A 16,369-nucleotide genomic window follows, 5' to 3' on the forward strand; every position below is an offset into this window, starting at 1 on the left:
TTCACTCACACATAAGTGTTTTTGAATCAATAGACAGCTGAGAGGAAAACGTGTAATTCGACTGAGAAAGGGTTTCTGTTGACAGACCCACTTTAAGCTGCACAGAGACCCGCTCCTTGTCGTTGTCGTCACTGCCACTAAGGGGCAGTAGAGAGCCTCAAATGAACGCGGCACATCTTCAGGGCACACCATCTTCACTGAAATTCTGTTTACTAATTAAACACTGTGGGTGTCATCATCTATTATTATCCTGCTCACACCACTTAATATACAACCGATGTTAAAAGGTCCTGTACAACAGCACATAAGAGATAGAATATTTCTATTGCTACATATGTATGACTTTAACTGCACAGACTAATTGTATTCTTCATGTGAGAAAACGATAATATCCACAAGACAGATTGAAGTATTGTGGCTTACTTCTACAGACATCACAGCAAACATATGAGGACATATTTTAAAGCATGTGGCCTCTCTTGAGCACCTCTAGTTCAGCAGGCCACCCTATTGTATCTCTAAGTTTCCCCTAATTTAAAGTATGGGGTGGAGGGTGTGGGGGAATTGAACACCTTGTGGGCAGTCTAGACGTTTTTATTATGACAGTAACTCGCTCCAGAGCGGACACACCCATATCACTATTGAAAATCTGATAGTGGGATTGTCGCTCCTGGAGGCGGCGCATCCGAACAGCACACAGTAGGCGGCGTCAGTCCGGAGAAGTACGTCCCTCTGAGCTCACTTCCGTCGGTTTGAGTTGGCTGTTCTTCCAGCGCCTCGCAGCTTTTGTTCTCCCATTTCCAACTAGCCAGCGCTGCTGAGAAGAGGGAATCAATCAGTTGGGAAGCGGCAAACAGTAACGGACCCGTCGGTCGCACAAAAACGCCACATGCAAAGCGCGGTCTGCAAAGAGGATACGCGGTTCTCCGTAGTTACATAATTGGACTACTTTTTCCTCCCCGTATACTGTTGGGTTTATTTTTCTCCACGCTTTATTTTTTGCACCGAAACTGACTGCCCCCCCTACACCTCCAAACTCAACAAAATGGAGAACGACGACAAATATCTCCCCGAGCTTCTGGCAGAGAAGGACAGCCTGGACTCGTCGTTCACGCACGCCATGAAACTTTTAAACGCGGGTAAAGTACTGTTACACTGTCTTTATTTTTGTTTTGTTGTGAATTTTTCCACCGTACGCTTTATCCTCTGGAGTTGAGGAGAGCGGCGCCATGTGTTTGCGGACGGGACGTGAACTACCCCGTTCACCGCTACGCTGAGACGAGGTCCTATTCATGGCTCAAAAACAAAGAAAAATACGTGTGGGCGTTAAAATCTGTAGTTAGTGAACGAATAGCGTCTGAAAGAGTAAACCGCTTAAGGCTATCGCTACACCACGGAGGAGCTACACTTTTCAGTTATTGCGACTAATATCCGCTTCCTCGCGTGCAGCTTTTGTCGCACCTGCTCTTTTCTGTAACTGTCGGTGCTCGCGCGAGTTTAAACTTGGGCACGCGGGCTGTTTCCGTCGTGTGCTCTCGAGTCCCTGTTGATATATGTTATTGCGCAGCAGCCTGTGAATGTGCGCTAGTGTCCAGGAGCGGGGGTCACCTCAGTACTTTAAAGCCGAGAATCGGCCTAGCAGAGGCGACAAAGAGCCTTTAACCGCGGTGCTTGCCGATGGCCACTGCTTAAGTGTCCTTGAGCAACAAAACTGCAGCCATGGCCGCCCCGGGACTGCTGCCTTGCAGCTGTGTTGAAGCGAGGACAAGTGGACACACACACCTACCTAGTAGTACTGTGTGAGTTGGTCAGCTATCCGTAATACAAAAAAGGATGTTAAAAGCTAGCTATGACTGCTTTATATAAACAAATGTGATTATATAGTTATGTCAGCCATTGGCCATGTGCTCTGTCAGTAATTGTGAACCATTTTCTAAAACTGATTTTATTTTATTTATTTGCTTAACTCAGGTAGCCCTGGTGATAATGAAGTTGACCGTTTGGTAAACGTGATTTGGCGAATCTAGGCTGCGTGTGTGAAATTTGGAAGCGTGGACTAACCAGGAAGACAAAGTGTGTCAGGGTGTGCAGTGTGGATGGGTTCCCTCGGTGAAACATCTACTCAGGCTTCTCCTGATCTGCAGCTGGTAGACTGTGGTGTAAGGAGTTGTCGGGAGTTGTCACAGTCAGGAGGGCGGAGGTGGTTTGAGATGGGAGTACTGCAATGGGTGCTGGAGGGGGAAAACCAGGTGCTCTGCCACAAGGAAGAGGTTACAGAGGATGCTCGCAAATACTTCGTGTTGATTTGTTTCCAGTACAGATTAGAGTTGGACTGTTTTGATTTTTGTTAAAGAATGAACAAGGTCTGAGATGATTTGGCTGATCAGCTGTTTAGGGTGACATAATCACAGCAAAATTGTCTTTTAGAGTGAACAACAGCGAGAGAATGGGCTACGATTTGTTTGATAAATGGCCGAAACTATTCATCGGTGGTCAAGTGTTTGCCTTTTAATGGTTCGCTAAGCTGTTTCACTGCTATTCAAATGAACACAAATGTGCAGAGTGAAGCAGTCAACGCACTCAGTGGAAACTGCCGTTGTTTGGCATTCAGTTAATGTGGATTTGCTTGTGAATCAAAGACTTGCAGAGGTGTGTGTTACAACCACAGGAACGGGCTAAAAAGTCAGACGTGTTTTCCCCTCAGAGGGCCACAAATCATAGAAGTGATGCTGCGCTTTACACAGTTGGGACCAGATTTGTATTAATCCAACTCTAAACAGCTGATGAGTGTATGCACAACTGGTTTTTAAGATCAGGTTTTAACTCTATCCTGGTGGTGCTGAATCCCTAAAGTTGGTGCTTTCTGGTTCACGTAAGCGCACATAAGTGCTTCTCATCATTGTGTTGTATGTTGCCACTCTGACTGTTTGGTTGCCTGAAATGATCCCTCTCATCTTCCAGAAATTGACAGAATCCAGAAAGGTGAGACTAAAAAGGAAACTGAGACATACCTGGACCTTTTCACGACGAAGAACATCAAACTCAAGGAGCGAGTGCTCATACCTGTCAAACAGTACCCGAAGGTGAGCTTTCTTTGTCTCCCCTCTTTTCTCCTCCTCCTCCTGTCGTCTCCCGCTTCCCAGCGAAACCCCTCTTGATTTAATTTATCCTGCAGCTGTGTTTCAATTACACAAAGCCACGGGGTTACTTGGGAGTCTCAAATTACTCCTCTCAACCCTGATCTTTAAGCTCCAGAGTATAATTACAGCCGATACTGGCATGTTTTTAAAATCTCACTAAAAGGGATCAAAATGTTAAAATGAGTATAGCTGGGATGGCTCTATATTTCAGTGTAATTCATACTGGTGCTCAGATCTTTTCCTGTTTCCATCCCGAGCCTTACTTAGGTTTATCATTTAACCTCAGGTGCATTCAGCCATATCTGTTCAATCCATATCTGGCTCAGACGTAAGGCTGCATTGATTTTAGGATGACTGTTTGTGATAAAGGCTGTAATCTGTCCTGTAAAACTCAGAGAGCATGCTGCAGCTGCACAATGCATCATTTGCATGCTGCTAAAAAAAAAAAAAAATAAAATAAAAAGATTAAGTTGCCAGAGTCAGTGTGGTGTCTCTTTTATGGCCCATTGTGTAACTTCTGGTGTTCAGTGCTCTTTTTGAATAGAGCAAACTGCTTTATAAAGAATGAGATCTGTAGGTGCTGCTTCGTTTTCAGCGTCGGATCGATGAGCTGTAGGAGCATCTCCTGTTCTGTGAGGGTCTGATGACTGTCTGATCTCTCAGAATGGGGATAGACCAAATTGGATGGACTCTTGTCTGCTCCACTCCAGTGAAGCAGTCAAGAGGCAGGTGAAGTGAGATAATATTATTCAACGCATTATGTTCCTGCAAGTGCAGCGAAAGCTTCCAAACTTTTAAGCCGAGCCAGCGAGCGACAGAAGCTGTCAGAGAGGGAGAGAGAGCCCAGTTTTGTTTTTTTTGTTTTTTTGGACCAGTCGAGTTGTGATTGAGTTTAAAATAATTGCAAACATGCATTTCAGACATTGGCATTGCAGGTGTGTAATGCATCCAGTCTGCTGACCCTTTAGGGTTTTGAGGTGGGATAGGACTGATGTATTCCAAATGCAGGACAGGTGCATCCCTAACACCGGCCTTGGGTTTTAGTTGTTCCGTCACACTGCTGTGTCGGGCACGACACAGCTAATGAGCGATTCCGATTATTGGAGCTGCTTTTACTACTTCAGGTTGAAGTGAGGTTCCTTTGGGGCGGCTTTTTGTTAAACGTTTCTGGCAATGACAGCTAATTGCGGGACGCATCATACACACGGTAATTACTTTGTTGAAAGATCGAGGAGGTAAAGTTCTGGCTCACTGCATGGATGATTGCAGTGAATAGCAAACGGCAGTATTACAGCCCTCGGGGGCTCATATCGACTTTGTCTGTTAAATCTACTACTTAAGGCTGCAGTATGTGCAACAAGAGCCCTGACAGACAGACGGTGATTGCCTCTCCCTCACTCTCCTGGTATTAAACTCGCCTCTGCCGTGATTGTCAGGCTAATTTTGTTCTGCTTTGTTTTGCTGTTAGTTCAATTTTGTGGGGAAGATTTTGGGACCTCAGGGCAACACAATCAAACGTCTGCAGGAGGAGACTGGAGCCAAGATCTCTGTGCTGGGCAAAGGATCCATGAGAGACAAAGCCAAGGTACACACACGCTTACACACATCTGGTCTTATGCACCTGTGGGAAGGTTACCTGAAGCAATAACACATCTGGCCTTTGCTTGAGCGGGATGACAGTTAGTGAGCCCAGATGGAGTCAAGTTGCTGGATGGCTCAGCTGAACATTAACACTCAGCCAAGGGCATTCAAACACTGCACATCTGCTCCAGAGTCTTCAGGATAGCCCACTAAACCTGTTATCTACCAGTTTGATGTAATTATCAAGCTATACAAAGGAAGGGAATACTGCATGTAAGCCCTGTTGCTCTCCGAGGTGGAATAAATGTGATTTTTCTCCTTGCATTATTCATTAAATGTTTGAGCTGGCTTCTTCTCACTCTCTGTGATGGTTTTTCTTTCAGGAGGAGGGGCTGAGGAAAAGCGGTGAGCCCAAGTATGCCCACCTCTCCATGGAGCTGCACGTGTTCATCGAGGTTTTTGCGCCTGTGCCCGAGGCTTACCTGCGCATGGCCCACGCCATGGAGGAGGTCAAGAAGTTCCTGTTTCCGGTGAGTTTGCCAGTTCTGCTTTTGGCCATCTGTGAACTTGCCTGTGTGGAGTTTAGTAGAGCGTTTTGTGCCGTTTATTAACTGCAAAACTAAGCCTGTAAAAGGTCAGCAATGTGGAAAACACTCAGCACCTTAACAGGGGGAAGTGATGTCAGGAGATTTCTCAATTTTAATACAGAGTCAGAGTGAGAATAGTTGAGGTTAAACATGACTTTGCCATGAGAATAGAGGCATTTTCGTTGTAGCTTAAAAGAAGATGCTTCGTTTTGTTTTTTTTGTTTTTTAAATTATGGATTTGCTTTCCAAAGATCACCTCACACAAACACTGTTTTGAATCCAGGATTTGCTTCTTCTCTCCTGTATAAGTGTATTTTTATATTTGTTTAATTGAAACAGCGCTTCCTTTTCTCAGTGATATCTGAGGCCTTGTACAGGCTGAGCTCTGGCTGCAGTAAACGATTATTTTCATTGATCTGGGTGCCCATTCTTTTCTTAAACATAATCTAATAAATGCTATTGAAGATGATAACGGTGCCGTTTTGCTGTCTTAAATCCCAGGTAGATCTTTGAAAAGGGTTTTGTCTCATTCCCTAACATGACTGTCTTCACCGCCATACAAGAGAGGGAAATATAAATAGTCAACCCAGTTAAGCTGGAATTGGGGAATTAATTGGTATTACTTCTTGAACAACAGGAGATTAATTGAATCACAAAGTAGTTGCCTCTTAATTTTCAACTAAGTAATTGGCTAATCGTCTCAGCTCTGATTTGAGCTGCATGCACGCAGTCAGCAAGTTTTTCTTCAGGCCCATTTGCACACAGATGTAGGAGATGTCAGTTTCGTAATATGACTTTATTTTCCGCTTGGTTTTGATTCAAGATTGGTTTTTAAGCTCGTTATTGATTGAACTTTGAGCAAATCCTCACAAATGCCTTTAAATCTGAAAATCACACTCACCCATACCCACTTTAATGCAACTTCATGATTTCTTTAATTGCAGAGGTTAGAAGTTGTTTTGGATTGTAAATGCAGTTTCCCCATCGCCAAGCTGGGAAAAGTTTGTGAAGCTACACCGAAAGTGTTCTCGTGGTAATCGAGTGAAATTACGTTTCAGAAAGGTGGAGAGAGCCGCAGCGTGCTGGTTAGACAAAGCTTTGGGAGGAGGGCCTGCTAGGACAGCCGGAGGAGATTGAGTGGGTATTTACCTGGAGCAAACACATTCTGCGGCACAGTCCAGGCACGTAAAGCAATCAGCTTAAGAGGAGGAATTGGGCCACTTTCACTGTGTCAGCAGGGTTGCCCCCTTCATGTGGCTTGCCTACTTTTCTGCTTTCACCTGAGTCTCATTCTTCAGAGAGGAGAATCGGCCTGGAGTTGTAGAGCTTCGAGGCGGATATGTGGCCGTATTCACTGTACGCAGCCCACGTCTGCTTTGTTGGTTTTATGCTGAGAGATTCTTGAGTGCCGGCCAGCTCGGTGTGCTGTCGGGCCCAGCTGAAGCCCACAGTCCTCTCACAATGGCTCTCACCAAAGCAGGCCAATAGGCCCAGGGGTTTGTGAGCTGCCTTACATTTTTTTAATTAGTGTGCAGAGCACTATAGAAAGAATAATTTGGAGGCTAGATGAATGGGCTGATGAACCAGCTGCGGTGTTGGTGTTGCTGCGTTATGTAAAAATCAGCCGCTTACAGAAGCTGTCGTTACAGTTTAAGACCATAATCTGTCAGGCGTGACGGCCTTCATTTAGAGCAAGGCTGTGTTTTAATAAATGACTCAGATGGAGAATGGGTGGATGTAATTTGTTGCTGAAACTTTTATGTATTGCCTGTACTTCTGCTTAGGTATTCCACAGGGATGTTCCTGGTGACTAATTTACTTTTTTTTTTTTTTTTTTTTTTTTTGGGAGGGGGGCTCAGATTGATGGAATGGCCTCAAAGTAGGAAAACTGAGCATGGAGGTGGCTGAATGCATGTTGATTGTTGATTTACAAGCCATTTGAAATTAGAGCAGGGCGATATGACCAAAAATATTTATTACGATATACATTTGAAAATTTGCCATAACGATATAACTGACGATATAATTGACACTAGACAAAATACTTTACAACTCCACAACTTGATTAGTGCAAAAAGAAAAAACATCAATATATTTTCACATAAACAAGCAGCTGTTTTTTATGTGCATGAAAGTTATATAAAAATTTAACAGTGCAAATGCAAATTCCTTACTGACAGTTTAACCAAAAGCCATTTCCAGTGGAAACTGGCCGACATATCCTCAGCATAACCATGTATAATATCCACAAAACTTAAAGAGGTTATACACACACAATACGGTAATATTATGTTGAAGCACAGTACGTATCACTCCGCGAGGCTCCTGCCTACGACAGCTGTAATGCTCCGACAATCCATCAAGCGGTGCGGCTTTGTAGCTTAGCAAAGTCGTACTAAAACATTTGACAGATTTTCGAGCGCTGTGTACGACATAAAATCGTTTCGAGGTCAGTAAACACAACCAGAATTCATTCATAAGGCACATGGGATTATAAGGGGCACTGTCGATTTTCAGAAAAATCAAAGGATTGATTTTAAGTGTGCCGTATTTTCCAAAAAACACGGTAATAACGACGGCCCGCTAGCATGCTCTACCAAAAATAGTGCTTTGTTGTGTATCTGACGGACGAAAGCTAAACCAGTTCCACACCACTGAAGTTGCAGCATTTTTACAAACCAATTCTGGTTCATCCGTTTCATTCAACGATCTGCTTTCGCCCTTCTCATTCTCCGCCATGTGCGTATGAAAACAAAGGCACTGCGCATGCACGTTTTGCCCATATTCTATTGCGATATTTCATTTTCTTATCGTTGCCCGACATTATACGTGAACGGTATGATATGGCCCAGCCCTATTTGAAATGTCATTCTCCTATAATTATTTTAAATTGGTGCAGGTGTAGTCATATGTAGATGTGTCAAACAGCAGCTCCACTGTCCGTGCAGGTTCGAAGCCGCATGCATGTAAAGAACACAGTTAACACATTGCTGCATTGGAGTGGCTGTGTGCCAGTTTACTCTGACATGCAACTGTTTGTGTTTTAGATCACAGCAGTTTTGGTGTCATACTGGTCCACAAGGCTGTCAGCTGTCTTACTTCTCACCTTGTATGTTTGTAACTTCCTGTCAGAGCGAGAGAGGAGGTTGCTGCTGCAGCCCAGGCTAGTGGCGGGAGGGCTGAATATCGGCCATCTTAGACTTGAGTTATTTTATTTAAAAAAATTAGTTTATTTGACTAAGACAGTGAGTCTCTCACAGCCCTGTGATTTCAGCAGGGTTTGTCTTCTTTTTTCTTCCTCATCCTGTTTATTTGTGTATATCTGCACATCGACCAACGTGAATGCAGAAGGATTTCTCTCTCTTCTATTGATCGTAACGTCTACAGATCCTTGATTAAACTCAACACCTTGTTGGGTAAAGACTTTGCATCCTCTGCAGCATCAGCTGGACTGCTCCTCCCTTCAGATGAATTTCTAATCAGTCAAATGCTCTGCCTGCTTTTGCTGCAGATAAGTTGAAAGCTGATGTCTGCATCTCATATTCCAGTAGCTTTTTTTTTTTTTTTTTTGGACATCATTAGAGCTCTGTCACTATTCCAGTCTGGGGAGTGATATGAAAAAGAATTGATTGGGTCACAGTGCAGCTCTTGTGATTGCTCCCAGAAGAAAGGCGGAGGATTGGGCTGCAGGATTTGTGCTGCTGAGACAGGCAGCTTGGCTAATCCACCCCAAGTTATTGTTTTTGCAGATAAAATAAGGTAACTGCTCATGCAGTCACACCAGACTTGTCAAGGAGTGTGCAGAGAAGTGATTTACATTTTGTGCATGATGGAGAGACACAGGAAGGCACGGAGTGTGGATGGATGCTTTCCAACCTCCAGCCTCCCACATCCACATCCCCCCCCTCCTCTCTTTAACACTCTGAGTCACTGGCACTGAGACTTTTTCTTCCAGTCGCTCTGTTAGCCGTTGGGAGGGGTGGCGTGTTTTGAGCAGCTCGGAAATGATTTCACTCTTTTATTCATCACTCCTCTTTCCACGCTGTCTCCTTTCCTTTCTATTTTTTGTGTTTGCACAGTCACTTTTCCATTTCTTTTCTTTCTTTTTTTTTTTGTCTTAGTATTATCGTCCTCACTGTGTGTGTTTGTGTATAGGATATGATGGATGATATCTGCCAGGAGCAGTTCATGGAGATGAGCTACCTGAACGGAGGCCAGGATCACGGAGCCCGAGGCCGAGGTGGCCTGCCAGTCAGGGGCCGCGGTGTCCCCCCTGCAGGAGCACACAGGTGAGGAAGTGCACACAAACACACACAATTTCTCATGACAGCTGCTGCATCACTGAATATGTATGTATGTATGTATGTATGCACATACATACATTTTTATTGTTGTTGTTTCCCTCTCAATGATTTGGAATGCTTGGGGACCTCTCAGGCCCAGCAGGCTGCCCGGCTCTATATGCCGTCAAAAGCCTAAGTTTGATACGACATCTTAATGGTTAATATTAAGCTACAACCACCTACCAGTTAGCTGAGCTTAGTATTTAAAAAAGAAACATATAATCAGCTATACTTACCCTGCCAGGAGTTTAAAGATCACAAATAAATAAAATTTTTAAACAAACTCATTTTCTTGGCTGGTATCAGATTTTTACATTTTTGCCAAGTTTCTCTGTCAGCCTTAAAAATCCTGTACCAGTTGGGCTCTAGAGTTGGGTTGCTTTTTGCCCCTGCTGCTGTCTTTATGCAAACCTACCTGTCTGTTTTTTTTTTTTTGTTTTGTTTTGTTTTTTTTAAAAATATTTATATATTTTTAAATATGAAGGCAATGTGAGCAGGAAGCACAAATATGTTGAGGGATTGGCTGCGTTTGTTCAGTAAGGAGTTACTTGTAAAGAAAACTATTTGCACTACAAAAACTAACGTGTATACTTTTATTTTGTTTAAAAAAAAAAAAAACTATAGCAGAAGTGCAGCCACGTGTCTGGTCAGATAGAAAAGTACCATTTTGTTATGTTATAAGGCTTCAGATAAGAGTTCTCACCTTTGCAGTTTTGTCTTATTATACAATATTTTAAATAAAAGTAACATCCACAAATATTTCCAAAGATGTAGTTCAGCTCGTTTGAGTTTGAGACTCCTGCTGTAGATCATCACGACAATAACCCAGAGTTCTTGGTTCCAGGGGCAGGGGAATGCCGCCTCGTGGTGCTGCCGCCAGGGGAGGTGTGACTCGAGGTGGCCCAGCCAGAGGTGGCGCAGTGAGGGGTGCCCCAGCAGGCAGAGGAGGACCTCCCGCAGCACCTGCCAGGGGAGCTGTGGCACCCCGTGCCAGACTCATAGCTGGAGGACCTCCCCAGAGGATGCCACCACCGCCTCCACACCAGCACAACCCCGGTGCAGCTGCAGAAGGCTATGACGAATATGTAAGTACCACTGCCAGTGGAAATGAATTTATCCTTTCACATTTATTTTGTAGGTTTATTATTATCACACACAAACGTCACTTCTAGTGTTGTATTTGATGAGCTAGATATAAGAAATGTGCAGAGACGCCTCAGTTGTCTGTGTAGACGTTATGTTTTCAGGTTTGACGTTGCTAAATCTGACCTCTCCACTGCTCGTCTCATCTCAATAAGATCTTTCTTGACGTTCTGTTAGCTTTGAATTGCTTGTCCGTCGTCATAGGAATAAGTCATTTCAGATGCTCGAGACATAAGGGGAGCGTGTCTGCTTTTGTACAAGTGGAGTTCTTTGGGGACATCTTGACATTCATGAACAAGACTCTCCTTAAATCTCATCCTGTTTTTTCTTTTTTTTTTTTTCCCCTTCTCTCTCTTTCTCTCTCTGTTTCTTTCCCTCTCCAGGGCTACGATGAGAGCTACACAGACACGGCCTACGAGTCTTACGACAGCTATTACAGTCAGCCGCAGGCGTGAGTGAATCAGACGTCTCTTTGGTTTTCACCTGCTTCTCACAGAATGCACACACATCGCCTAGTTGCTAGTTTCACTTGAAATGAACAAATTCAGCACAAATTCAGCGTTGATAGTACTTTGTGTTTCATGCTGTGGATGCCAGTGTTATTTAGGACCAGCCGGGACTCAGATGTTCCATAGTAGAGAGCCAAGCTTTGATCTTATTCGTAGAAGCCAATTAGCGTCCCCCTAGACATTACAGTCAGCTGCTTGATGTTTTTCAAAGATTAAAAGTGATTTTTCTTTTTATTCTTTTTTTCCCTGTTTATGACCAACAGAGAGCCAGAATATTATGACTATGGACATGGGGAGACCACAGAGTCGTACGAGTCCTATGGTAAAGAACAATTTTTTTTTTATTACAATAAACGACAAACATCCTTATTGAATTGATTGAATTGATCCTCTGTATATTTGTTATTGCGTGTTGGTGTCTGAAATATGCATGCACGTCAGCCCATAATGTCTCTGATTGTCTTTAAAAACAGTAAAAATAAATAAATAAATCATCAGCCAGATTAAATTTTCCAAATTGTGCATTGTGTCAGCTAATATTGACTTTGATTGATATCACTGTCAGCTAATAGAATGGCACTGATACTCAGATCTGTCAGCATCAGTGCCATTGTGTCACATTATTTTCTGCTGCCTAAATGTTAAACATGTTGTAATGAAGGCTGAAAAAGACAAAGCTATAAGGAAAACATTGGCATTGCCAGATGGTTATTTTAAAGATCTGAAATTGGACAAAATTGATCATCCACAATGTGATGGGACAGTTCTTCACCCTGATCCAAACTGACGGCTTTATTTCACAGTTAAATATTCTTTAATGCTAAAGTCACACTGTAGAGTTTTTGACTTCTTGTTGATGTGTTGTGACGTGTTGTAGGTGCCGTGCACGGTCAGATGTAGGATTTAGTGCTTTTCCAACATGTCCGATAAACTGAACGGTGCCACAGGGCAGCTCTAATGTGCGCTCAGTCAAAGGCTCTTTGTTAGAAATGTTGAATTATTGATGTGTCTATTTTTTTTTCCGCTTCCACTCCAGGCCAGGATGACTGGAACGGCACCCAGCGGACAACTCCAGGGAAGGCCCCTCCCCCCTCTCGAGGCGGCAAGACGACTTACCGGGAGCACCCATATCGACAGTACTGAAGTGGACTCGCCACCCTTAGTGTCGCCCTGACAAGCGCCTGTCTACCACGGCAGCTCTCGCTTTAAGAAGCCCGACAAAAGTAATTGTCTGTTTTGTCTTTGGTTTGGTCTTTTCCTACGCCGGACTTTATACAAGAGAGCAAATTGGGAACTGAAAATCGGAACTGGTTTTTGAGATTTGACCGCGAACTCCCTCCCCCACCCCTTCTTTGTCGCACCAACCAACCATCCAACCAACCAAAGCGGCTTTTAGATGGGTCAGAGATGAGAAGTTGGCGTTCTATATAGTTTTTCTTTTTCTTTGAGTTTTTTTACGTTTTGCTGTCATTTTTTCCTCTGACCCTTTTTACCCTCCTCTGGCTTTTTTGCATTGTTGATCGTTAATTTTTAATTATTTTTATTTTATTTTTTTAACTGTGTGGGAGTAGTCGTTTCTAGTTGAATTAGTGGCTCATTATCCACTTGTCTAAGGAATCCATTTTAATTGTTTTTATATACATATATATATAAAGAATCTGTTGAGGGTCAGTTGCAGATTCCCATTTAGGCTACATTTCAAAATTCTGTTAATATAGCCAAATAAAAGACCTTTTAAACGTTCAGTTATGTAATATAGAAACAAACAAAAACCCAAATCCTTAAATGAAGCAAAGGCTAACTCAAGTACAATTCATTCTTGATTATGGTTTGTTGTTTAAATAGTTCTAAAACGTTGTCCATTTAGACTTAGGCAGCAATATTTGTCATTGTACTTAGAGTTTTGAAATATAGCCCTAATAGACACTGTTGAGATGGACTGTCCTCATATCCTCAATTTGTTTGTCATGTTTAAAAAGACAAAAATTAATAATTTTAAGACTGAAGACAAAATGTTTGTTTAATGAGAACACGGACGAGACCTGGTCTCACCTGTTGTGCTAAAAGAAAAAAGAAACACGGTTCAGGTCTTGATTTTGTGATCTGACTCTACATAAACTGCATGCACAAAGTACACAAAGAAGGATTGGGACAAAAATCTCCACATGGGTCTTCTCTTTCTATAGAGAAGGGATCCTGCAGCTCAATCCGAACTCTTGTACATATTTTAAAACATCCTAACTGTACTTATTCTGCCACTAGTATCTGTACCCTCTCCATAAAATGCATTATGCTACATGTGTAAGCTTGCCTAAATAGGTTACTAAATCTGTCCAAAAGATGTTTTGCAGCAGTTTGTCAATAAAGCTTAGTTTGTTTTTTATGAAACTTAACTTGCTTTATTTGTTTCCTGTCCTAGTAAAATTCTGAAATGGCCTTTTTTAAACCAGCAGTCAGATGTAGGTGTTTTCCTTTGTTTCTCATTCAAAAGCGCTTTTTAAATCTAAATGAATGTATTGACGTCTGAAGACTTTAACCCTACTAAATGATGTCTTGATTGATTATCAAAAGAGCACAACTTATTCTTTCTCTCTCTTTCTATACTTTTTAAAAAGGACCCAGAGGTAAGACCTCTAAAATAACCTGGATAGCTTCCTAATGTGTATAGAGTTCTAAAGCATTGAATGCCTGGGTACGTATAAGACTTTTTCAATCCTCCTACCTGTGGTCGTAATCCTTAATGAGAATTGCTTTTATAGCATCTGAAAATTAACTGAGTTCAAACCACCATTCAGGTCTAGGCTTCATTGTCATGAATGACAGCTGGCGCGATGGCTACTTTAGTACAGAGTGTAATGGCAGTGCAATGGAGAGGATGGTTATAACCTAGAGAACTCCACTGTAAAGGTAACCTAACCCTAAATGTTTAATTTCTTAGTGTGTTTATCCTTTGACATAAACTTTCTGGTAAATGCGTACAATTTCTTAAAATATCATTACAGTCATGGCATCAAAAAAGAATCGACTCAAAAGTAAGAAAAACGTAACTTCCAATATCATACAGTAGTGGATTTCATGTACCAAAATAACTGTGCTGTGTACTAACAAAATATAATAGGATAGTGTTAATGCAACTCTTGCTAAAAGGAACAAAGCCAAATCTGTCATCATCTTCTGTACAGTTGAGCTGCTGTTACTTTTTTTATTTGCTGTGTAAAAGTTGCTTACTGTAATATTTCAAAAGGTTGTGCCTGTACAGAGTTATCTGAAAAAGAAAGCTTGAGTTGCATGAGCATATCTTCTCCTGTAGATGTTGCATGATCTGTCTCGAGTTTCTCCCAGTGTTTTTAGACAAGGTATTGATTTGGGGTTTGTCCTTCCTTCAGGCACAGCTATCGGTCACTGAGTGCCCGGAGACTGACGGTCGGCTGGACAGAGACCATGCAAACGTCAGGTTGGTTCGCTGCTACGCCTCACCCATTTAAGAGCTGCGCTGCTGCAGGCATCATCTAGAGCCCTGTTTTTTCTCTCTTGTATACCTCAGACAGCCGTTGATGCTCTTACATCACAGCAGGAATGTGCGTCTTTGCAGATGCTGTGTTTGGAGACTGACTGATATTATTGGCTAAATGCAGACATTTACTAATATTTATGGTGTTTGGAACAACAAAATTTAAAAAGCCAGCAAACGGCTGATCTGAACAGAGCCAGATTAAAACAAATGACTACACACAAGTCTGCTGGTTTCAAATGTCTGACAGGAGGAGAGGAAAAAAATGCTGTGTTTGAATATCAGATTTTTATAGGTAGTTAACAAAAATCATTGGCTAGATACACCTTAGTTAAAGGTTATTTTGCTGTTGACAAAGACTAAAGCTAATTATTTATTCATTTGTTATTCATTGTTAACGAAGCCAACATCGTTATTTGGAGAGGTAACTGTTAAATGGTAACTGATACCCATAAAAGGTAAACTGCTGATTAAACACTTGTGCATTTTTGACATGTTTAAATGACTGTTACAGAGTTAGAATTCATCCTCATAGGTTTAAAAAGCCTCTAAGTTTGTCTTGTGGTGGTTCCCATTTAAATCTTTGCAGGTTACTACAACTCTATGTATACACACATTTCTAAAAAGGTGCACAAGTAAAGGGTTGGTTTTCTGAAGGATTTTATGAAGTACTGATGGCAAAGATTTAATGCAAAGGATTCAATTTTCAATTAGATTTTATTTATACGGCACCAAATCACAACAACAGTTGCTTTATACTGTAAGACCCTGCAATAAATACATACAGAGAGCAACCCAGCAATCATATGACCCCCTATGAGCAAGCACTTTGGAGACAGTGGGAAGGAAAAACTTCCTTTTCCACTTTAGGAAAAGTCATAGTTTGAGTTAAAATAGGCTCATTAACAGTATCACTTCTGTGCGTATCTCTCAGATTCATGTGATTTGACAACTATTGAAACCTTTGTTACAAAATAACTAAGTTTGCTAATTGGTAACATATTTTACCCTTAGTAAGAATAAATCCGCAGTCGTGTGTATCACTTGTGTCGGTTGTCATTAATAGTTATTGATGACAGATATAAATGTTATTCTGAAAGGACTCTTCTTATAATATTTATATCAGCGTAAGTGTAAGACTAGCCTGAGAGTGTCTACACAGTTTGTAGGTAATGTTCTTAAACATTCAAAGGCACTGGTACGGCCATTTAACTCCCCACCCCCCCCGCACTGCTGCAAACGCCTCTGGCTCCGTTCAGCCGGTGTAACATTATGCAGCAGCAGCACGTTCATGATATTCACAGCATTTCAAAGGTTGGTTGATTCTGATGATTGCCCGGGCTCCCGTAAGTCGCCTCTGCTTCTCACAATGCCTGTGAATTGGTGTGTGGCCGCGGCTAGCCTTCAGCAAGTCTGAGCGAGCGAGGAGAGCTCGATGCCCGTGTCGGGGTGGTCTCAGGAAAAGTGACTAATGAGGATCTGTAGCCTCACTCACTCTGACTGAAGGAAAAGAGCAGCATGAGGACTCTGGCCATTCCTGAAATGGAACGAGAGG

The 16,369-nt window shown here is 42.3% G+C and overlaps 1 protein-coding gene across 1 annotated transcript; it reads left to right on the top strand.

Annotated features, from left to right (window-relative positions):
• Positions 1 to 745: 745 nt before the first annotated feature.
• On the top strand, positions 746 to 13,650 carry khdrbs1b (KH domain containing, RNA binding, signal transduction associated 1b). The gene is made up of 9 exons (XM_085345820.1): positions 746 to 1,139; positions 2,962 to 3,083; positions 4,609 to 4,725; positions 5,105 to 5,251; positions 9,464 to 9,597; positions 10,496 to 10,736; positions 11,178 to 11,245; positions 11,567 to 11,625; positions 12,340 to 13,650. The coding sequence occupies exons 1-9, from the start codon at positions 1,046 to 1,048 to the stop codon at positions 12,444 to 12,446; spliced, it is 1,089 nt and encodes a 362-aa protein (XP_085201946.1). The 5' UTR covers positions 746 to 1,045; the 3' UTR covers positions 12,447 to 13,650.
• Positions 13,651 to 16,369: the final 2,719 nt, after the last annotated feature.

Source organism: Diplotaxodon limnothrissa, linkage group LG22, assembly GCF_057381915.1.
Source record: "Diplotaxodon limnothrissa isolate DT_005_m linkage group LG22, D_limnothrissa_male_GT1.1, whole genome shotgun sequence".
NCBI lineage: Eukaryota > Metazoa > Chordata > Actinopteri > Cichliformes > Cichlidae > Diplotaxodon > Diplotaxodon limnothrissa.